Source organism: Schistocerca nitens, chromosome 1 (genome assembly GCF_023898315.1).
Source record: "Schistocerca nitens isolate TAMUIC-IGC-003100 chromosome 1, iqSchNite1.1, whole genome shotgun sequence".
Classification (NCBI taxonomy): Eukaryota; Metazoa; Arthropoda; class Insecta; order Orthoptera; family Acrididae; genus Schistocerca; species Schistocerca nitens.
The window spans coordinates 199778150-199803563 of NC_064614.1; the positions used below are offsets into that span (position 1 = coordinate 199778150).

At 44.6% G+C, this 25414-nt stretch overlaps 1 protein-coding gene across 1 annotated transcript in view; it reads right to left on the reverse strand.

The window, feature by feature from the left end:
* Positions 1-25414, reverse strand: part of LOC126235080 (sodium-dependent dopamine transporter) — a 644375-nt gene that overhangs the window by 171344 nt on the left and 447617 nt on the right. The window contains exon 4 of the mRNA XM_049943817.1: positions 5069-5223. Within this exon, the coding sequence (XP_049799774.1) occupies positions 5069-5223 (155 nt within the window). The remainder of the gene's footprint in view (positions 1-5068; positions 5224-25414) is intronic.

Sequence of the window (25414 nt, forward strand, 5' to 3'; positions counted from 1 at the left end):
GTGCTAGTTCTGCAAGGTTCGCAGGAGAGCTTATGTAAAGTTTGGAAAGTAGGAGACGAGGTACTGGCAGAAGTAAAGCTGTGAGGAGGGATCGTGAGTCTTGCTCGGGTAGCTCAGATGGTAGAGTACTTGCCCACGAAAGGCAAAGGTCCCGAGTTCGAGTCTCAGTCCGGCACAGAGTTTTAATTTGTCAGAAAGCTTTTCTTTTTATACAAAGATATATTTTAATATATTACATCGCTTACGTTAGTATATATATATATATTTGTCATCATTAATTTCTTTGTACACTTTATTCAACAGCGTCTGTCTGATGGTGAAATTTTGAAACGCTCAACGCTGAATTCCTTAGGAGAGGAGAGGAAATCGTGGTGTTCTGCATCAAACCAGTTAGAATACTGATGACTAAAAAAAAGTATGATAATGAATTGTGCAATCAAGACTTTTCCATATTTCCAAGTTGTGTTAAATCAGCCGGCCGAAGTGGCCGTGCGGTTAAAGGCGCTGCAGTCTGGAACCGCAAGACCGCTACGGTCGCAGGTTCGAATCCTGCCTCGGGCATGGCTGTTTGTGATGTCCTTAGGTTAGTTAGGTTTAACTAGTTCTAAGTTCTAGGGGACTAATGACCTCAGCAGTTGAGTCCCATAGTGCTCAGAGCCATTTGAACCATTTTTGTGTTAAATCTGAATGGTCGCCTGCCTCTATCATGGAGGTATTTTTCCAAGTAATGGGACTACCAAACTGTCAGTATCGTGAATGTTTATGAAACAAACGATAGTCGACACGCATCCACGCACCACAAGACCACTGTATTGTCCTTAAGGCATTCCGCTTGCATCTTTGGAGAAACGTTGAGCAGTAAGAATGCATCCTAAAACTGTCCTAAAATAAGTAGTGTAAAAATGAAGAACAACTCTGTCAGTGAACTAAGAATGCATATGAAGCTTTGGGGCGTCAAAGTCGTAAGTGGACGTTATTTTTGTAAAGGACGTCAGCATATCACACGATTATTACGGTATAACAACTGATGCGAAACTATCTACATCCTGCACAGGCTGTGGTAATAATCACAACGACGAAGCGTAGCTCCACACCAGTAGAAGATTACACTGGGCATCGATTTCTGGCTACCCACTGCCCTCCCCCTGTCCCCGAATATCCCAGTAATCTTTCTAGCAGCATCGCAAGTGATCAAAACAGTTTCAGGTTAATTTAAACTAAGACATTTTATCTTTAAGTAACATTTGTAGGCATAAGCGCCTGATGATGAGTAAAACATGCTGGAAATGTGTTGCAGCCTGTTAAATTAGAAATAAAGTAAATGAATGTGACTGGTAGCAGAAAAATACAAGAACTTGCTATATCATTTAGTTTTATGATTGCTGGTATGTTATCATTGAAAATAAAATGCTCACATTTCCACGTGCTCGTTTTGGTTACGATTACAAACAACAGCAAATGAAATGTTTGTCCAGCTGGCAAAAATTACCTCATATCTATTTTAATAATTTCTAAGAAAATAAAACAATAACAAGATTTTCTCTTTAGAAATGTAGTTTATTCTTCTTATAATATTGAAAACTGAATGTTTCAAATTAAATTACAAGCTGTTCCCAGTAAATCATTCTGTAACATGTTTTATGGCACTCGTATCTACATCCTAAACAATAATAGTAACACCTTAACATCTTGGAATAAAATAAAGGAAGAACAGCTGACGAGGTACTGGGAAAAACAAATGGGAAACTGTGGATGCTTGTCAGTATGTTAAGCATTATCAGGAAGAGATTAGATTCAGAAAAACTACATGGAACGTAAAAGACATATTAATAATGAAGGTAAATACACAAAACTGCAGAGAGACCGGGGAACAGTGGACAGATTGTATATGTTGGGATACGGAAACACACACGGATACGTAATCAACTAATCATACGCATAGATTAAAAAGATATATTTCAAAACAAGGAAATGTGTTGTCAGACATAAACTAGGAAACGTACCACTGAATGCAGATAAACAGTAACCAGATTCAAGAAGTAATTGGAGCACATTATAAAAGAAAGACATCGCAGTGGAGCACTAATACATATAAATAGAAGACAAATTTAAAGCATTACTGAAGACCAAAGAAACCTCCATGTTCTGACGAGCGTCCAGCTGAGCTCTGGCAGAATTGTGGAGGAAAAATTATTGAACAACTTTTCGAAATTATGAAGTGCTGTTATGAATGCGGGTCCCTCCGAATTATTTTACAGAAGGGATGACAACAGTTTTCATTAAATGGGGTTACAATAGACAGCTATAATTACAGAATGAGAAGCCTAATTACATAGGCCACAAAAATAACTAGAAATAGGCCATCATGAAACTCAAAAATTGCTAGCAAGCTAGAGTTTAACCAGGATACTTACGTAACCTTCATTATCTACTCATTCAGTGTATTTTAACGCGCAGCTTGCTAGCTAGCGAGGCAGGAGCGATGCACAGGTGCTGCAGATTAACTATGTGAACTGGTTAGCCGGCCACTCTGTGTGTGGTTTTATGCGATTTCTCACGCTCGTTTAGAGAAATGCTGTGCTGATCACTTATTCCGCCTCTGAGAATATGATACACAAATCATTAAAACTTGAGGAGACACACAACAAAGTTTACACGATTCACAGACAGTTATCGCACCGATTTTCCTTCCTTAGCTTACCTTGACGACTGTAGCATCATGGAGGGCATCCGACCAAAAATTTTACAACAAAATTTTTAAAAATTCCAAATCCTAAAAATGGGCACGCTGTACTTTGCGGGACGATGAAGGAGAAGAAGAAGAGGATGTGCGTAGCCTTCATTGTTCACAGCGCTAACTGGAAAGAGACTCTTCGTGATATTGAGAGTTACATACCTAGATGGGAAAGGTGAAAGTCATTTCATAAAAATATGCAAATACCGCAGCATAAACATATGCAAATACCGCAGCATGAGGACACAGATTAAAAAATTGGGGAGCATAATGCCAAAATTAAAGGAGAGATAAGACAAGGTTGTTCATTGTCACCGGAAAAACTATAAAAATCTTTAAAAAAGCGTGAACAGATTTCCATTTATTACATAAGACTTGTGGATAATGTTACCCTAACAGATGAGGGTGAAAAACTTACACATAACAGACTATCTAAATTAGCAACAAAGCTGAAAAAGTAAGGATGAGAAGAACATTTACATCAAAAGTGGAAGTAACAGAATAATAGCAAGTAATAAATTTTGCTTTTAACACGTCTTAATTAGAGAAGGAAGAAGACGCTACATGGAAATGAGGAAATGAGAGAATTATTCGAGAACCAAACGTTAAGAAACTTCCTGGCAGATTAAAACTGTGTGCCGGACCGAGACTCGTGCTTGGATAGCTCAGATGGTATAGCACTTGCTCGCGAAAGGCAAAGGTCCTGTGTTCGAGTCTCGGTCCGGCACACAGTTTTAATCTGCCAGGAAGTTTCATATCAGCGTACAATCCGCTGCAGAGTGAAAATCTCATTCTGTCCACAAAACGCGGAAGAATAAAAAAAATAAAAGTCAGAATGAAATCATCTTGAGTGTGCTCCAACACGGCTGTAAAAGTCGTACGATGTTGAAGGAAAACAGAAAGCGTTCAGTAGCGATAAAAATGTGGCTTTGGAGGACGCTAAAAAGGACCAACTGGGCAGAAAGGAAATCCAATGAATATATTTTTTGCGAAGAAACCTCATAGAAACTAATAAAAAAGGAAAACAATACTTTTTTGGCTATAAGACACAACATCTTATATTAAGAAATGTATTACTTTGAGAAAAATTGACACAGAAAAGAAGTTGAGGCCAGGAAAAAAGGTGATCTATTTGAGGTAATGAAATGTCCGAATTATCAAGAAATGGGTACAGTGCTAAGAGGAAGGAAATAGATTGTTCTATGCGAGAAGGCATACCCAACGAAAACTGGATTAGGCTGACGATATTCCAAAATGCAGCCTCTTGTCAGTCGGACAACGTTATTTGCTACCCGGGATGGCCATTGGTGTCACAAACATAAAACGAGTGACCACCGGAATCGGGGTTTTTCCAGTGCAACTCTGATGTCACCACTCGCGTATCGACACCGTTGTTGCATGTAGAAGCCCGGTTTATGTAACAGCACCGAAAAGAACAGCTAGCCAATTCTGTGCACGTTGATTGTTACTATCAAAAACTGAGCTGAAAGGGTATATCCATCTTACAATGTGACTGACCCACGGCACGGTAACCTATTCCTAGTTCCAGGGGCAACAAAAGTTTGATTTTTAATATTTCGGCTGATTATTGACCAAATTTAAAAATTTAATATGCTTCAATAATCTGCTCATTAAGAGATATGATTTTGTGTTACAGGTTTAATACAGTAAGACAAGTATTACAGTTAGAAACTGTGTATAAGTTTTGAGACGGCATATCTCACGATACGCAAATATCCGGACTCTATTCATAAAACATTTTAAAATCACAGCATTCGGCGACTTCCTTTCCAATATACCAACACCTAATTTCAAAAGTTTACGGAACTTCTTCTCTTCGAAACTTTCCACAAAACGACGAAAGGAGAAAAGTTTATCAGTTAATACAATTTTGCTGTTAATGCAATCAACCATCAGCTTCGGGGACGACGTTTTGATTTATTATTATTTTACTACTAGCTCTATTCGCAACACATTTTACAGATAGTGTACACATATATTACTGAATCTAACTGCAAAATTATATCATTGTACGACAGATAGGTCAGAAGATATGACGTCATAAACAAAGAGATGCGTGAAAAACTAGTTTTCCTTAAAACGGATTGGAAGTTTGCCTGTCTATAGTCATCAAGTGCTTTGTAATTAGAGTACTTAGCGTCTTCCAACAAATTTTAAACATAATTTCAAACCTTTACTAAACTTTTTCTCTTTTACATGCTCGACGTCAAATGTTTAATACGTTAACTCGTTTGTAAAGTAATCAGAAGTCTGAAGTTGTTTTATACGTGGAAATTAGATTCTTTAAAGAACTGGTGGTTTACTAGTACTCACTGGTCGGCAGTAGGGAGTGTTCCAGGCATTGTCACAAGTGGTCCACGGCAGCAGGCTGGTGAAGGAGGCGAAGAAATAGCGTAGGGCCCAAGCGATGATGACGTTGTAGTAGAAGTCTACGTAGAAGGCGATCAGCACCACTGCGTATCCTATACCTGCGGACACACAGTGAAGAACCTAGAGAAAAAACTGTCTAACTGCTAAAGTTAGTCTCAGCACTGGGAGTGTACGCGAGCGAGATGGCGCAGTGGTTAGCACACTGGACTCGCATTCGAGAGGACGACGGTTCACATATCTGTCAAGCCATCAAGGCTTAAGTTTTCCGTGATTTTCCCAAGTCGCTCCAGGTAAGTGCCTTTGGATAGTTCCTTTGCGAATGGCACGGCCTATTTCCTTCCCCATCGTTTAGTAGTCCGAGCCTCTACTCTGTGTCTAATGAGTGTGTTGAAGACTGGGCGTAAACTCTAAACTCCCTTCCTTCCTTCTGGAAGTGTAAGACTTCCCTAGTCAGCCCCGGATAATGTCTCACGTTCATGCTTACCGATGAAAGCGAGGAAGTGTTTGCCTAGGGCTTATGCAGCCCATGTTTCCCTAGGGGTTATGCAGCCCACACTACTTGTATACATACATTGAGAACGGATACGCTGGCTGGCAGTCTGCGCTCCTCAGTTTGCTGAAACTTTTCTGGTGATAGCTTGTTGGTCCACGTTTGGGACGCAAAACAGCAACTATTCTGCACGGCTTAGATTCCAAAATTTCTTGGTAGTTTTCCAAAGGTATGTAGCACTACATGTCTAAGCACCAGTCACACAATTCCCGTGAATTATGGGCTAGTGCTTCGAGGGCGCAGAGCTGGAGCCAGAAAGAGTGCCAAATGTGCTCCTTTGGGTGCAGTTCATGGCGATTTGGTGGTCAAAACATGAACGTGATTTCACTATCATGCTTCTTAGATCACTCGGGCATGATTTTGACCTTGTGACACGGGGCATACCATCGCCGTTGGGGAAGACATCAAACATGGTTCAAATGGCTCTGAGCACTATGCGACTTAACTTCAGAGGTCATTAGTCGCCTAGAACTTAGAACTAATTAAGCCTAACTAACCTAAGGACATTACATACATCCATGCCCGAGGCAGGATTCGAACCTGCGACCGGAGTGGTTGCTCGGCTCCAGACTGTAGCGTCTCGAACCGCACGGCCACTCCGGCTGGCCCGACATCAAACATCAAAGGTTACAGACGATCTACATTAACGGTCATGTAGTCCACAGTGTAATGGTGCCTTCAATACCATGGGAGTCCAGTGAATGTCCACCATAACTTACACTGTCTCACCATCCTGCATCTGTGCCAAGGTGTGTGTTTCGAGCAGCCACTCGCCCGCAAGGGCAAGACCGCTGACTTGGTTTAACAAGAAACGTCATTCATCCGACAAGGCAACAGGTTTCCATTAATCCACTGTCTAATCTCGATGGTCCCGTGCCAAATTCACTCGTAATTCAAATGGTTCAAATAGCTCTAAGCACTAAGGGACTTAACATCTGAGGTCATCTGTCCCCTAGACTTAGAACTACTTAAACCTAACTAACCCAAGGACATCGCACACATCCATGCCCGAGGCAGGATTCGAACCTGCGACCGTAGCAGCAGCGCAGTTCCGGCTGAAGCGCTTGGAACCGTTCGGCCACAGCGGCCGACGCACTCGTAATGGATGATGTTGGGTCAACACGGGAACACGTAAAGATCTTCTGCTGCCGAGCCGATGTTCAACAGTGCGTATTGAACAGTGTGCTCCGAAAAGTACCTGCACCAGAATTGCTCTACTTCGTCAGATTTGTCACAGATGGCCGGTTATCCTTCTTAACAGAGTGGGCAATTCTCCGCCTCCACCTTCTGTGATACTACGTGGACGTCTAATACTGTGGTACCACCTTGTGGTGTCACCGCCATTCAACCACAGTCCATAGGTACTTATGACAGTATCACGGGAACAGCTGATCAGCTTCGCCATTTACGAGATGCTCGTTCCAGTGCGCCAGACCATAACAATCTACCCTTCGTCAAAGTCACTTACTTCAATGGATTTCCCCAGTTGCGGCCCATATCGTAGCTAGGATGGTTCCGCATTCCTCCTATACACTTTCCTTTCCACGTAGCCTGCCCACAACGCTACCAGGTGGCATTCAGTCTCGCTGTGGGCGGTGGTCATAACGTTTTGGCTCATCTGTATGTTAGAACACATACTGTCAAGATCGGTCCGTTGTCTTTGATTAAATTACCGCCTCATCCGCTTCCTCCTCGTTTCCGATTATGACGCTGAATCTCTGATTCTGAACCTTTATCTGTTGGGCCCAACTCCACCACCTGTTTCGTTAGGTCTCAGAAGAATCATCGCTCGCTAGTGGTACGCATATTCGGTACAGAACTTGAGAGATGTCGTCCGGTACCGGCGTATTTTCCACACCGTCGACGGTGAGGGAAGAGGAAAGTCGAAGAAGGTATCGAGAGTATCTCACGAAGCGCGCTGCCGGCGCATTATTGCGGAGAGCGGTTGCGTTCTCGGTGGGTGGCCCCGGCGACCTGCTTTCTGTCGCGTCGCCCTCCGCCCTCCATAATTCAGCGTCTGCAGCGATCCGCGAGGCCGTTTCCGGCCCGTAATGGCCGGCGCCGTGGCCCCGCTTCCCGTTCCGGCACGCGCGTAATTGGCCCGAGCAGCTAAAGCGCCTTAGCGGCCCCGCGGGACGCGGATTCATCTGGCCGGAACTCGCGGATAAACTTCTTCTTTCTCCTCGCGCACTCTCTCCCGGTCCCGCCGTCCGCCCGCACGGCCGTCCCCGAGAGGAGCTTCTCAGGACGTCACCTCAGTGGTATTAATACTGCGTGACAACTATTTTTGGCGCCTTAATGCTCGGAGATTTTTAGTGAACGTGAGGGAAGAAGACAGGAGTATACTCTAAGTTCATTACAAACGCAATTGTAGCACACTCACAGAAAAGTGGAAAAGGACGCATCTAAAGAAATGCGCCCAAAGTGATCACAAAAAGACCAGGGGAGCCGGAGGTGCCTATGCTGCCCATGTTAAAATCACTAAATTTGAGGAACATTTATGAATAAACTACCAAATAGAAAAATTTGAATTTTTTTTACATATAGAGTGGTTTAGTATTGCAGTTATGACAGAGGGATTTTGGAGTATCTTTTCTAGTTTCCTTCCAATTATTTTTTTTATTAAAGACCCAAATTTTTTTTACAAATAATTGCTTTATAATTAAACTGAAATGAAACTACTGAACATATTGCCAAATGACTGTGTTAGAATGTAAGTTTGACCACTTGGAGTGCTGTATAAAAATTTCATCTCTCTAGCTTGAGTGGATTTTAAGAAAATGTTCCTTATATTCGAAAAATTCTAATTTACGGGAAATGGCTATCAAAGTTTCTCAGTACATTCCTGCACTATAGGATGGATTGTCAGGGTCTTCTTCTTCATCCTCCAAGAGCTTCCTCTTCTGTCTTCTTTTCTGGCCTGTTGTTCCATCATACTTCATATGCCTTTCTCTTCTTTCTGCTCCTCTTATCCTTTCTCTGTCAATATTTCTTGCGCTCGTACAGTGTTCACCCCAGCTGTAAATCCTAATGCCTTCAGAACTTCACACTGTTCCCTTGGTTGTAGGTTGCTATTGCATCATAAATGCCAAAGTGCAGTGTTTTTACGCTTACAAACACCCTTTTAGGAATCACTTTCCAAATCAAATTGTTTACGCTCTCATTAGGATTCTGCGTCTTTCCGTGTAGACATTTTTGTAACAATTCTGGCTGTGCTAAGTCATGAAAAATTGGTTTTATTGTTCCCTCCTGATTCTTGTACATACTGCATATTACCCGCTTTACACAAGAAGTATAATACTACCAACAACAGGCGCAACACTGAACTAATTCGAAACGGTAAACAGCAAAGAGACGATGTTCCGCGCTCTTATTCATTGTAGTATCGCAACTTGGTATTAGTGTTAATTTTCTTTTCCCTACGTTCTTCCTCTTCTTATATACACGGTTACTAAAACGTGGCATCGTAACCAGAACAAAAGTGTACGACGATATTAAATGGAGCAAGATGTTCGAAATTCTGAGGAAAATAGGAGTAAGCTGTAAGGAAATACGGGTAATATTTGTCACAGAAAACAATGTAACCAACCCTTGCACACTCGCTGTATGCGTAACATAAGGCTCTGTATGCGTCACAGGCCGAGAAATATCCCAAGCAGTTCGCCAGGAAGTCACGAGAGGGTGTTAGATGCATTCAGCGGCCGCCCATTTACTCTGCAGGCGTGGGGGAAAATGGTAATAACTCCACTTCTAGGGCGAGTACAACATTAATTCAAAGTTTACATTAAAGAGGAATGTTCAAATTAATTTTCGGTGGAAAAAAAATCGTTATTTTTTGGATTTGACCACCTCCAGCTCCCCTTAAAGCTCGGAGCTTTTTGGTGAACGTGAGGGAAGGAAGACAAGAGTACACTCTAAGTTCATTAGAAACGCAATGGTAGCACACTCACAGAAAAGTGGAAAAGGACGCATCTAAAGAAATGCGCCCAAAGTGATCACAAAAAGACCAATGAACCATCACATTCTGTAACATTAGAACAAATAAGCCCTCGGTCACAAATATTAAGTCAAAATTCACCAGGTTTCGGCGCTACTATGAGCGTCGTCTTCAGAATTAAATTAACTGTTCTAAAACATATTAGGTGTATAATACATTAATAAAATTACAGCTTGTACTGACTGGAAAGAGATGCAATACTTACAAGTCACATTTTTAAAAAAATCCCAGCGGGAAAGGCGATGTCATGAATAGTTGTAAATAAGATGGCGAGCCGCTAAGGGCTGCTCGTACTTGAGTGAACGAGAGTTGCAACAAGACTGAGGTGCCCACGTTAGAAAGTGTGGGCAAGTAAACATGGTGTTGCTACGAGCGCCATCTAGTAGCCGCAGAAACAACTAGGCTACTGTACATTCAAAATTAGACACATGAAATTGTGATCAAGCTGATTCAGGCATAACGTAAGCACTAATAATAATAGGATGAAGTTACATATTTATCTGCTTTAAATAGAGATACATTTTGTAACGTAAAAAAATGTCAGTTATAACCTGGTCAATTTTGACTTAATATTTGTGACCGAGTGCTTCTTTGTTCTAATATAATTCTGACACGGTCACTGAACCTTAGCAGCTATGTTCAAAGTTATACATCTCATTCTGTTTTCAAGGCTACTGTGAAACTACAAATGTCTATGTAAGATGTTATTTCAAAACACATGTACAGACTTTCTATAGTACTGTTTGAGAGTGGTGTTGCCATGTCAGGTTGGAATAACAGGAGGCATCTAGAGTAGGCAAAGATGGGTAGCACAAATAACTACAGGCATGTTTGATTCTGGGGAAAACGTTATGGAAATCCCAAAATCGAAACTGTCTGTCAATAGAAGAAATTTGATAAATCTCTTGAAAATATACTTAGATGTTATATGGCAAAATACGTACCTGGAACATGTCTAATAATTTACGACCATCCTATCTAATTTATTACTAAGCTAAAACACACTGCCGGAAAAAAAATTAATACACCCTTTTAGAAGTTTCCAATTCAATCAAGATCTATTGCTGCAACAGTGCATGTGGAGTACATGAAATGAATACATTTACAGTTCAATAACACAAGCGGTTGTCAGGTACCAGGTATCGACCTGTGTGGAAACACTCATATTAATATGTGGTGTAACGTCCACGGGCAGCAGTGCCAGCGCTGACTCCAGCATCCAGTCAGTCATACAGATGGCGAATATTGTCCTCGGATACGTTATGCCACACACTGCTCGACCTGTTCACGTACGCGGGGCGTTTGAAAAGTCCGTGCAAAAATAAAAACTACTTACATGTTTGGGGTTAACCTTTTCTATTTTTCGACTTAGTCTCCTTTTAGACTTACACACTTGGTCCAACGCTTTTCTAATTTGTTGATCCCTTCCGAATGATAGGAATTGTCCATGTCTGTAAAACAGCTATTAGTTGCTGCAATCACTTCCTCGTTTGAATAAAATATTTGTCCTGCCAGCCATTTCTTCAAATTGGGAAACAAATAGTATTCCGAGGGAGCCAAGTCTGGAGAACAGGGAGGATGTGAAACGATTTGGAATCCTATTTCCATTAATTTTGCGACCACAATTGCTGAGGTGTGTGCTGTTGCATTGTCGTGATGGAAAAGGACTTTTTTGCAGTCCAATCGCCGGAGTTTTTCTTGCATCTCGGTGTTCAAACGGTCCAATAACGATGAATAATATGCACATGTAATGCTTTTACTCTTTTCCAGATAGTCGATGAGGATTATCCCTTGCGAATCCCAAAAGACAGTCGCCATAACCTTTCCGGCCGAAAAAATGGTCTTCGCCTTTTTTGGTGCAGATTCTCCCTTGGTAACCCATTGTTTAGATTGTTCTTTGGTCTCAGGAGTATAGTAATTTATTCATGTTTCATCCACAGTGATGAAACAACGCTTAAAGTCCTGCGGATTCTTCCTGAACAGCTGCAGACCACCCTTGCAACACTTCACACGATTCCGTTTTTGGTCAAGCGTGAGCAATCGCAGAACGCATCTTGCAGATAGCCTTCTCATGTCCAAATGTTTATGCAAAATATTATGTACCCATTCATTCGAGATGCCCACAGCACTATCAATCTCACGCACCTTAACTCTTCTGTCATCCATCACCATATCATGGATTTTATCAATGATTTCTGGAGTTGTAATCTCCACAGGGCGCCCAGAACGTTCAGCATCACTTGTGCCCATATGGACACTCCAAAAATTTTGAAACCACTTATAAACTGTTCTAATCGAAGGTGCAGAGTCATTGTAATGTTTATGAAGCTTCTATTTAGTCCCCTGAGGCGATTTGCCTTTCATAAAGTAATGTTTAATCACCATACGAAATTCTTTTTCATCCATTTTTTGATAGTCACTCGATTTCCTTGATTCACACGAATGCCAAACACAAAAAAATGACCAATATGACTGAAACTTGGTGTGCGTTCTTTCCAAAGATGCTACTAGATAAACATGACCTCGATACAAGCCAGTGGTGCCATCTCTCGGACTTTGCACGGACTTTTCAAACGCCCCTCGCAGTTCTGCAAGAGTTGTTGGTTGACGAGTCACACGAGACACTTCTCGTCCCATCACAACCCACACATGCTCCATTTGAGACAAGTCCGGATATCGTGCTGGCCAGGGAAGTTGCTCCACGTCTTGCAGATCGAGTTGAGTATCACGGGCAGTGTGTGGGCAAGTACTTTCCTGTTGGAGCGATCATCATGTTCTTGTTGCAAGAACGCCAAAAGAATGGATCTGACACTATTCTGCATGTACCGAGCACTGATTAGATCCCCTCCAGAAACACCAAAGGTGAAAGAGGGTTGTATCTTAACGCACTCCAGACCATGAGGCCTGGGGTGTGACCAGGGCTTCTTGGACGAATGCACTCTACGAGACAGCGCTCAGCAGGTCTACGTCATATGCACAAACAACCATCACTTGTGTGCAGGCAGCATATGCTTTCATTGCTGAAGACCAAGGTGCGCCATTCCAACTTCCAAGTGATCCCATGATGTCACCAATCGAGCCGTGTACGTCGATGCTGTGGTGTGAGTAGTAGACAGACTAGAACTGTGTGAGACCATAGTCCCACTGTTAATAACCGGTTCTCAACAGTTCGTGTTGACACGTCTTGGCTAACAAGCTGTCTTATTTGTGCTGTGGTTGCTGTACGATCTGCCACTGTGACCCTTATATTACGACTATCCTGGCGGGCGTCTGTGCTGCATGGATATCCAGAACTTCGTCTACACGTGTGGAAATGTTCACATGACAACTGATACCAGCATCGTTGCACAACTGAGCAGCACGTGGTAATTCTCCAAAAGGACCATCCCACCTCTAAGAAGGCCACAATTTGACCTGTTCAAATTAGTTCAGTTGGCTTTAGCAACCACAGGGCATCTCTGTGGCCTGCTGCTTGCTTTGCCCATTTGCAGCCTATTGAGCCTTTATTTAAATGTGTGTTTAGTGTTTCCAAAGTGCTATCTTCCTTGATGCTGGACTTCTGGGATGAACAGGATTAGGGGGTCTAGGTAAACTTTATTTAAGCTTAAGCAGGGACTTGGGCTCAGGCTCCTTGAGCCCTGCCGAGACTGTGGTTTCAACAGTCTGGTAGTTATTGGAGTGCCTCCACAATGGCACGAGGCACCTTTATGTGATGCCACAGTGCAGGAACTACCGAGACAGTGTAGTCGAGGTGGTGAGCTGTAGGGTGTAGCGCATAGATTTTTGTCAAGAGTATCCGCATCGACTTCACAATTGGTCCTCTGATCATCGCCAGTTGAAGTTGTAGGTCGTGGATCTACGCCCATCACGGAGCACCCAAGACAAATTGGAAACCACGATTTTGAGTTATCTGTAGGAGACTCAGATTTGAGGGACTGGTAATACTGCATGTTGAACAGCCAAATAACAGCGCAGGTAGGATCGTTGCTTTGTAAAGCCTTTCGTTTTGTTCAAAAATTCATTTCTCCACTGGCCAGAATAGGATGTAGTTGGTGCAATATATGAAGAATTTGAACTGTATTGGCCTGGATGTGTGGTTTAAAAGGTAACTTATGATCAAGGGTAAGCCCTAAGTTCTTTACTCTGATGGGCTATGGGAGTTCGTGGCTCTGGAGGACGAGTCCATCTCGCAGGTTGGGCCTCTGGCGAGTAAAAATGATTGCTGTGATCTTGTCAGTCTTGAGACAAATGGGGTTGGCTGTGGCCCATTGTTCTGTTAGAATTAGTTGTCGTTGCAGTCGACCAATTGCCGCAATTATCTATCTGCTGCTAGTTAAGAGAGCAGTGTCATCTGCAAACTCGGCTAAGATGACTTGAGGTGGAACATGTAAATCATTATCCTACACAAGGAAGAGAGTTGATGACAAGACCAATCCTTGTGGACAGTCTTCCTGAAGGTTTGTAATTCGATTGCTGCCTGTTGAGTTTAACAATAATCAGCCAATTGTGTAAAAAGCTGCTGATTAATCGTATACAGTAGCCTGGGAGATGTTGTAGATCATGGAGTTTTAGGAGCAGGTTATCCCTCCAGACTCAGTCAAAAGCTTTCTCAACATCAAGAAACACGACAGCCATATAGATGGAGACGTTGACGTTGTATGTGATTTATTCCATGACTCATAAGCGCTGGAAGGTTGAAAAGCAAGCTGACCCGTTCCGATAACATCGTGGTCCATGATGATAGGTCGTAAGTGGATCAAGATGAGTCGTTCTAAAGGTTTTGATAATGTCGGTAAGAGGCTAACCAGCTGGTAACTGGCGGGATGGCTTGGGTCTTTCCCTGGCTTGGGGAGCGGAATGAAATGGGGACCTTCCAGGGATTCTGGGAAGCAGCCAATCCTCATTCAACCATTATACACTACTGGCCATTAAAATTGCTACACCACGAAAATGACGTGCTACCTACGCGAAATTTAACAGACAGGAAGAAGATGCTGTGATATGCAAATGATTAGCTTTTCAGAGCATTCACACAAGGTTGGCGCCGGTGGCGTCACCTACAACGTGCTGACATGAGGAAAGTTTCCAACCGATTTCTCATACACAAACAACAGTTGACCGGCGTTGCCTGGTGAAACGTTGTTGTGATGCCTCGTGTAAAGAGGAGAAATGCGTACCATCAAGTTTCCGACTTTGATAAAGATCGGATTGAAGCCTACCGCGATTGCGGTTTATCGTATCGCGACATTGCTGCACGCGTTGGCCGAGATCCAATGACTGTTAGCAGAATATGGAATCGGTGGGTTCAGGAGCGTAATACGGAACGCCGTGCTGGATCCCAAAGGCCTCGTATCGTTAGCAGTCGAGATGACTGTAAAGGATCGTGCAGTCACGTCTCGACCCCTGAGTCAACAGATGGGGACGTATGCACGACAACAAACATCTGCACGAACAGTTCGACGACATTTGCAGCAACATGGGCTATCAGCTCGGAGACAATGGCTGCGATCACCCTTGACGCTGCATCACAGACAGGAGCGCCTGTGATGGTGTACTCAACGACGAACCTGGTTGCGCGGATGGCAAAAAGTCATTTTTTCGGATAAATCCAGGTTCTGTTCACAGCATCATGATGGTCGCATCCGTGTTCGGCGACATAGCGGTGAACGCACATTGGAAGAGTGTATTCGTCATCACCATACTTGCGTATCACCCGGCGTAATGGTATGGGATACCATTGGTTACACGTCTTGGTCACCTCTTGTTCGCATTGACGGCACTTTGAACAGTGGACGTTACATTTCAGATGTGTTACGACCCGTGGCTCTACCCTTCATTCGATCCCTGCGAAACCCTACATTTCAGCAGGATAATGCACGACCGCATGTTGCAGGTCGTGTACGGGCTTTTCTGGATACAGAAAATGTTCGACTGCTGCCGTGGCCAGCACATTCTCCAGATCTCTCACCAACTTGATGAACTGTGGTATCGTGTTGAAGCTGCATGGGCAGCTGTACCTGTACACGCCATCCAAGCTCTGTTTGACTCAATGCCCATGCGTATCAAGGGCGTTATTACGGTCAGAGGTGGTTGTTCTGGGTACTGATTTCTCAGGATCTATGAACCTAAATTGCGTGAAAATGTAATCACATGTCAGTTCTAGTATAATATATTTGTCCAATGAATACCCTTTTATCATCTGCATTTCTTCTTGGTGTAGCAATTTTAATGGCCAGTAGTGTAGATCCTTGTGATGAACACGAGAGGCTTCTGTGGGATGTGCTTAAACTGAGCGTTTGTAATTACGTCGGGCACAGGGGCAGAATGAGATCCCAAGTGTCTGATGACCTTCCAGAGTTCTGTAGGCATTGTAATGTTTGGGTCGATATGCTGGTCCGCGTCCGTAATTTCTTGAACTCTCTGACTATTCTGTTCAGCATCCACATCGTTTCCCAAGTCGTCTAGCGTGTTTTGAGCTTCAAAGTTGGAAGCAAAGATTTCTTCTTTCCCCAATAGGTCATAGATGAGGCTATTTAACCTTGAAGAGCTCTCGAAGGTGATTTAGGATTTTGAAGATAGTGGACCAAGCACCAGTGACCGCATGACTGAAGCTCAAGGGCGACCATCTTATCTTCCCATAATCCCACTGCCCGTCTGTGCACTTCTTGCGTGAGTCTTTTTACTTCTCTCCGGTCAGCCATATTTCGAAGCCGTTGCCAGCGTCACTTCACTCTGTTCTTGAGGGTTTTCGGCTCTTACCACAGTGATGAACTGGTGTTGCGGTATCGTGTATGTCGTTCCACTGTGACAGACACCCGTTGGGAAGAGTGTTGTATTTTTCTTAATAGAGTAGAGATGGCATCAACTATCTATTCGGTTGTAGAGACATCTTCGGTATGGTTAACATTATTGTTAAGCCATCGCTCAAATTTTTCCAGTCGGTTAGAGTTGATGATAGGGTAGGCAGATGGAAGAAAGCCTCTGATTTCACACCAATTACAGGATGGTGGTCAGACATCAAATCGTTTAATGTTTGTAAACGGAGATTCAGTCTCAAGTTCTTTAACACTGCTAGATCGAAAACATCAGGATTGTGTGCTGGATTCTATTGAATGTAGGTCATCTGGGTCAAATGTTATCGCTTCCAGATGTTCCTCTAATTTTAAAGATGAGTTCCAAGTATAGTGTTTGACGTTAAGATCACAACAAATGGTTCAAAAGATTCTAAGCACTATGGGACTTAACATCTGAGGTCATCAGTCTCCTACACTTAGAACTACTTAAACCTAACTGAACTAAGGACATCACACACACCCATGCCCAAAGCAGGATTCGAACCTGCGACCACAGCAGCAGCGCGGTTCCAGACTGAAGCGCCTAGATGCGCTCGGCCACAGCGGCCAGCTTAAGATCACAACACAATGGCATCTTCGGATAATGGTTAAAGAGTGCTTGAAAATCATCCTTTTCAAACGTCCGCTGGGGGTTAAGGTAGGCAGCAACCAATGTGAAGATCCGGTAGGAAGTCGATACAGTGACCGCTGTGGCTTCCAAAGCAGACAGCGGCGGGAGGGTGGCTGGTGCATGAGTGACGGATTTCTTGAGAAAGATTTCTGTGCCTCCCCTACGTCCGTTCGTTCAGTCTGTCCTGTATCTGGTCATGTTCTTGAGGTTGTAGATGCAGAAGAATGAATTTATAGTAAAGAACAAAACCGAATTAGAAAATATCAGGGACCTATTTTCAGAAAATGGTCTTCTTTTAGAACACTATAACGAATTCACCGTGTTAAGGATAGCGTCTTTGACTACTGATCAAAACGTACTGGATCCGAGTATCGGACCCAGCCACTGCTTTTGAATCAAAATCATCAGCAACGCCAGCCGACGACTTCTGACTTAGGAAGTCACGCTCGTTCTGCCAACGGCCTTGTCAAATAGGGCGAAGGAGCGCATGGAGATTTGGGGACACCCTCTTGCCCCTGGGATAGAAAACCGACCCTAAAATGCGGACGAATGATCAACGTCATGAGGATAGAGAGAGCAATGAAAATCACTACAATTAAAGACACACAATATGTATCGACAGGACATATAAACAGAAAAAGAGTTATGTTGATCTCTCCATTGGCAAAAGTTTCCAGATTAGTCCCCCATTCGGATTTCAGGGAGGGAGATAGCCAAATGGGTCGTGACTATGAAAAATGGTTGTATACCCAACGAAAGGGTTATATTCTACGAGACGCATTGCGAAATGTCAGAAGTGATACTGTTGTAGGGAGGCAAAAAGCCTGTAAAAGGAAATGCAAAGGCTCAGTATAGATGTAGTGAGATTAGTGAAATTAAATGGAAAGAAGATAAGGATGTGGATACGCCGGTGATACGGAGCGTTGATGTGAAGTATCATACTGGATTACCTGGAACAAGTGAAGCCAACACAGAACGGATACAGTTGGCTTTTCATTGCTCACCGCAGAAGTACCCGAGGGTGACTGTGCGCCGGGGATTTCCAAAAATTTTCAGATGTATCCATACCAATGGCAACTGTTGCACACATCAAACCAGGCGACAAGCCACAACGTATACAACTCGCTGTGTACTTTCTTCACCGTTTAGAGAACGATGGAAATTTTCTCAACAACACAGGATTTTCTGACGAAGCAACTTTCTACGTTTGTGGTAAGGTAAACAAACACGATGTTCGCATCTCGAACACAACCAATCGGCATACTGTGACTGAAGATGTACGGTGACAGACCGAAAGTGAAAGTGTGGTGTTGTTGTTTGGTGACTGATCGCGTCGCAAGACCATTTTTTCACAGAAAAAACAGTTAATTCTAATAACCGCCTTGATATACTCGTACTGGAGCTGTTACCGTTACCACAACTGGCTGAGCGCCAAAACACAGTCGCTTTCCAACAAGTTGGTGCATCACCACACTGGGCTCAGATTGTGCGAATTGTTCTAGACCAGATGCTTCCAGATTGCTGGGTTGGCAGGGGTGTTCCATTTCCCTTGTCTCCTAGGTCATAACATTACACCGCTGGACTCCTTTCTGTGAGGGTATGTCAACGATGTAGTCACATAAACGATTTAAATAACCGAATTCGTTGTTGCCACTGGCACTGTAGCAGCGGATGTGTTGCGCCGAGTGTAGCTAGAGCCTGAATACAGACTGGACCTTGTGCGTGCCGCCAAAGGCGCACATGTTGAAACTGACTGAATGACATAAAAACTCAGTGAGATTACGTGTCACATAAGCAAAATATAAATAACCTAGGGTGAATGGAACTGAAAGGAAACGGAATGGGAAAGAGATAGGAAGGAAGTAATGACTTTCAGCAGCACAGGAAATTGCGACAATGCAACGGCAAGAGTTGAAAATTCGTGTTAGACCCGGACTCGACCCAGGATGCTCTGTTTCTCTAAAACGGTTGCCTTAACCGCATCGGCCATCAGGACACTATTTCCGTCGGATCCAAATTTCGTACTTCCCGCTCGCAGCACTGCAACGAACCCCTCCCCCCTTTATTAACTCCCTACTTGAAAATTGGTTGTGCCTCCGCACTGAAACTTTATCGTGAAACAGCCGTCGCGCCCATAGAATTATAGATATGAGTGGTGTCTGTTCCGCCAGATATATCCGACAGAACAGACACCACTCACATGTACGTTGATCAGTCAGAACGTTATGACCACCGACCCACTGACAATATAAACATGTCCAGGCGATAGCAGCTTCATCTGGCGAGGAATGACTGTTAGTGAAACTCGTGCACGTGCATATACTGTAGTATCAGTGAGCGTGCTGTGCCCTCCGTGTATAGAATGGGGAAGGCGCGCGATATACACTCATGCTCATAAATTAAGGATAATTGCAGAATGTGGTGCCACAAAACGTGGTACTACACAAAACTGGCGCTGATAGCATAGGCATGTAGGGAACACACACGACACAGATCTCTAAATCCACAAAATTGGTGACAAGTTGAGAAAACCCTCCCGAAACACAGGTGCTACAAAACGCCACTGTTTCCTGCGCATGTACCCCGACATCAATATGAGATATGATCACCATGCACACGTACATAGGCCGCACAATGGGTTGGCATACTTTGGATCAGGTGGTCGAGCAGCTGCTGGGGTATAGCATTCCATTCTTGTAGGCCTACCAGTCGCTGTCTGAGCTCCTGAAGTGTGCTAGGGGTTTGACGACGTGCAGCGATACGTCGACCGAGAGCATCTCAGACGTACTCGATGGGGTTTAGGTCTGGAGAACAGGCAGACCACTCCATTCGCCTGATATCTTCTGCTTCAAGGTAGCTTGGTGGGGCCGTGCGTTACCATCCATCAGGAGGAAGGAGGGACCCACTGAACCCCTGAAAAGGCGGACATACTGGTGCAAAATGACGTCCCTATACACCTGACCTGATATAGTTCCTCTGTCAAAGACATGCGGCAGTGTACGTGCACCAATCATAATCCCACCCCACACCATCAAACCACGATCTCCATACAGGTCCCTTTCAAGGACATTAAAGGGTTGGTATCTGGTTCCTGGTTCACGCCAGATGAAAGCCCGGCGAGAATCACTGTTCAGACTATACCTAGACTCGTCCGTAAACATAACCTGGGACCACTGTTCCAATGACCATGTACTGTGTTCTTAACACCAGGCTTTACGGGCTCTCCTGTGACCAGGGGTGAGTGGAATGCATCTTGCAGGTCTCCAGGCGAATAAACCATGTCTGTTCAGTCGTCTGTAGGCTGTATGTCGGGAGACATCTAAATGACTCAAATGGCTCTGAGCACTATGGGACTTAACATCTATGGTCATCCGTCCCCTAGAACTTAGAACTACATCTACATCTACATCTACATTTATACTCCGCAAGCCACCCAACGGTGTGTGGCGGAGGGCACTTTACGTGCCACTGTCATTACCTCCCTTTCCTGTTCCAGTCGCGTATGGTTCGCGGGAGGAACGACTGTCTGAAAGCCTCCGTGCGCGCTCGAATCTCTCTAATTTTACATTCGTGATCTCCTCGGGAGGTATAAGTAGGGGGAAGCAATAAATTCGATACCTCATCCAGAAACGCACCCTCTCGAAACCTGGCGAGCAAGCTACACCGCGATGCAGAGCGCCTGTCTTGCAGAGTCTGCCACTTGAGTTTATTAAACATCTCCGTAATGCTATCACGGTTACCAAATAACCCTGTGACGAAACGCGCCGCTCTTCTTTGGATCTTCTCTACCTCCTCCGTCAACCCGATCTGGTACGGATCCCACACTGATGAGCAATACTCAAGTATAGGTCGAACGATTGTTTTGTAAGCCACCTCCTTTGTTGATGGACTACATTTTCTAAGCACTCTCCCAATGAATCTCAACCTGGCACCCGCCTTACCAACAATTAATTTTATATGATCATTGCACTTCAAATCGTTCCGCACGCATACTCCCAGATATTTTACAGAAGTAACTGCTACCAGTGTTTGTTCCGCTATCATATAATCATACAATAAACGATCCTTCTTTCCATGTATTCGCAATACATTACATTTGTCTATGTTAAGGGACAGTTGCCACTCCCTGCACCAAGTGCCTATCCGCTGCAGATCTTCCTGCATTTCGCTACAATTTTCTAATGCTGCAACTTCTCTGTATACTACAGCATCATCCGCGAAAAGCCGCATGGAACTTCCGACACTTAAACCTAACTAACCTAAGGACATCACACAACACCCAATCATCACGAGGCAGAGTCTGGAGACATCTCTTCCAGTGGCTGCAGTAAGGTCCCGAGCAAGGCTACCTGCAATACTCCGTGGCCGTCTGCGGGCACTGATGGTGAGATATCGGTCTTCTTGTGGTGTTGTACACTGTGGATGTCCCGTACTGTAGCGCCTGGACACGTTTCCTGTCTGCTGGAATCGTTGCCATAATCTTGAGATCACACTTTGTGGCACACGAAGGGCCTGTGCTACGACCTGCTGTGTTTGACTAGCCTCCAGTCGCCCTAGTATTCTACCGCGCATAAGGTCATCAATATGTGTTCTTTGAGCCATTTTCGGCAAACAGTCGTCATTAGCACGTCTGAAAACGTCTGCACACTTACTCGCTGCACCGTACTCTGACATGCACCAACACACCACTGCGTATGTGGACTGCTGCCAGAGCCAACGTACGACGACCGCAGGTCAAATGCACCGCATGGTCATACCCCGAGGTGATTTAAATCCGCAAACCGCCCACCAGAGCGTTGTTTCACCATGTATCAGCAGTATCATTAATTTATGAACATGAGTTTATCTGAGTTTGATCGAGGGAAGATTGTGATGGCCTAGAGCAGGCTGTTCCAGCTCGTGGGCTCCGCTGTGAGCCGCGGAGCGCTCCCTGCTCCAGGGAGCCGCGTCGCTCGCTGCGACCAGTCAAGTGGGCCGGCACGCCGACACGTGGCACGGCTGGCTGAGGCAGGCGGCAAGGCAACGGTTTTGATGTGCCAGCTGCGTCTTACAAGATCGACAACCTCACACTCTTAGCTGCTAAGACGTGGTGACGTGCTACACCAGGAAATACGATCTTCAGGAAATAAATAAGGAACAACTGTTTTACAAGAAATTGCATACTAAATTTATTGGGCCTCTGTAGTTTGAAATTTTCTTTTCATTGCAAGATCGGAAATATCAGGCATCAAAGTGTTCGCAGCGTTAATGCGGAGGATGGCCTTCATTGTTGCATCCTGAAGAAGCGATCGTTCCTTACTTTATAACTGTTTTCATTGCTCAGAAAAGCTGCTCACATCAGAACGTAGATCCAAACATGCACATGATCTGAGCGGCATTGTTGTGAAGTTTGGGAAATGTTTTTTCTGTAATGAACACTACCATCGTGACAAATACAACGTGTTGTAGTGCCTCTCTTTCAACAAAGTTGAATTTTACAAATCAATAATCTCCAATTGAAGTGACGATGACAAGTCATCGGTGGAAACTGAAAAAGGAGTACTGAACACCGTAAGTTCCGATTCCAAACTAGTGAGGTCTCGGAATCGTGTTTCAAACGACGTGATGAGCTGCTTTAAGTTTGCTTGGTAATCGCCGAAAGTAGTGCCTTCAGGTAGTTTTAAAGCAGCAAGATGATTGAAGAACGTTAGATGTCCATTACTCATCTGTCTCTCAAACAAACGTAACTTTTCCATGAACACTTTGATCTGGTCGTGCATGTCAACGATTAGCTGCCCTTTGCCCTGCAATGACAGATTTAAATTATTCAGATGCATAGTTATGTCATCTAGCAACGCCAGGTCTGATATCCATTTTATATCTTTCAGATAACGCATTTCTTCCCCTTTCATTTCGAGAAAATGGGTATTTCCTCACTAATGGCAAAGAAAACATCAAGAACTTTTTTCCGACTCAGCCAACGAACTGTACTGTGGTAAGATATATCTCCATACTCCGCTTTCACATCTTTCAGGAATCCTTTGACGACGCACAAAATTCACACAGTTCACGACATCTTTCATTACGCCACCTGGCTCTACTGTTTCAGCACACAGTGCCTCTTGGTGCATTACAGAACACGAACTATATTGCATGTTTTGATACCCTCCGTATTACGAATCCGTTTTTAAACATACGTCTGCTGGTATGTCGTTCGTAAGCCTGGCTACCAGTTCTCTGCGTGCAACGCCTTCTACCTAACTGTATTTAATTCTGTATATTGTACCTCTTCGCGGAATTAAATACTTTATGAAACTTCCTGGCAGATTAAAACTGTGTGCCCGACCGAGACTCGAACTCGGGACCTTTGCCTTTCGCGGGCAAGTGCTCTACCAACTGAGCTACCGAAGCACGACTCACGACCGGTACTCACAGCTTTACTTCTGCCAGTACCTCGTCTCCTACCTTCCAAACTTTACAGAAGCTCTCCTGCGAAACTTGCAGAACTAGCACTCCTGAAAGAAAGGATATTGCGGAGACATGGCTTAGCCACAGCCTGGGGGATGTTTCCAGAATGAGATTTTCACTCTGCAGCGGAGTGTGCGCTGATATGAAACTTCCTGGCAGATTAAAACTGTGTGCCCGACCGAGACTCGAACTCGGGACCTTTGCCTTTCGCGGGCAAGTGCTCTACCAACTGAGCTACCGAAGCACGACTCACGACCGGTACTCACAGCTTTACTTCTGCCAGTACCTCGTCTCCTACCTTCCAAACTTTACAGAAGCTCTCCTGCGAAACTTGCAGAACTAGCACTCCTGAAAGAAAGGATATTGCGGAGACATGGCTTAGCCACAGCCTGGGGGATGTTTCCAGAATGAGATTTTCACTCTGCAGCGGAGTGTGCGCTGATATGAAACTTCCTGGCAGATTAAAACTGTGTGCCCGACCGAGACTCGAACTCGGGACCTTTGCCTTTCGCGGGCAAGTGCACACTCCGCTGCAGAGTGAAAATCTCATTCTGGAAACATCCCCCAGGCTGTGGCTAAGCCATGTCTCCGCAATATCCTTTCTTTCAGGAGTGCTAGTTCTGCAAGTTTCGCAGGAGAGCTTCTGTAAAGTTTGGAAGGTAGGAGACGAGGTACTGGCAGAAGTAAAGCTGTGAGTACCGGTCGTGAGTCGTGGTTCGGTAGCTCAGTTGGTACAGCACTTGCCCGCGAAAGGCAAAGGTCCCGAGTTCGAGTCTCGGTCGGGCACACAGTTTTAATCTGCCAGGAAGTTTCATATCAGCGCACACTCCGCTGCAGAGTGAAAATCTCATTCTGGAAACATCCCCCAGGCTGTGGCTAAGCCATGTCTCCGCAATATCCTTTCTTTCAGGAGTGCTAGTTCTGCAAGTTTCGCAGGAGAGCTTCTGTAAAGTTTGGAAGGTAGGAGACGAGGTACTGGCAGAAGTAAAGCTGTGAGTACCGGTCGTGAGTCGTGCTTCGGTAGCTCAGTTGGTACAGCACTTGCCCGCGAAAGGCAAAGGTCCCGAGTTCGAGTCTCGGTCGGGCACACAGTTTTAATCTGCCAGGAAGTTTCATATCAGCGCACACTCCGCTGCAGAGTGAAAATCTCATTCTGGAAACATCCCCCAGGCTGTGGCTAAGCCATGTCTCCGCAATATCCTTTCTTTCAGGAGTGCTAGTTCTGCAAGTTTCGCAGGAGAGCTTCTGTAAAGTTTGGAAGGTAGGAGACGAGGTACTGGCAGAAGTAAAGCTGTGAGTACCGGTCGTGAGTCGTGCTTCGGTAGCTCAGTTGGTAGAGCACTTGCCCGCGAAAGGCAAAGGTCCCGAGTTCGAGTCTCGGTCGGGCACACAGTTTTAATCTGCCAGGAAGTTTCATATCAGCGCACACTCCGCTGCAGAGTGAAAATCTCATTCTAAATACTTTATGACATACAAAACACTGCGGTCGACCATCCCTCTCAATGAATAGAAAGGTATCCTCCAATAGAGGTACAGAGCTCCCGCGGCTAGTCATAGCTGTCATTGAGCTCGGATTATTACGGCTGCATGCGGCCAGGGGGCAGTGAGTTCGCTTTCCGCCTCCACACGGGCTCCGAGCTGCCGCAGTGAGCGGCTCCGGAGCGCTCCGGCTCCCTGGAGCTCGGTTGGAACAGCCTGGCCTAGAGGCTCAGCACGAGCATTTCGGAAACTGCACAGTCGGCTGTTCGAGGTGTGCTGTAGTGATTATCTCCAACACGTGGCGAAGAAAAGGTGGAACCACGTCCAGACGTCGTGCAAAAGGGCGGCCAGC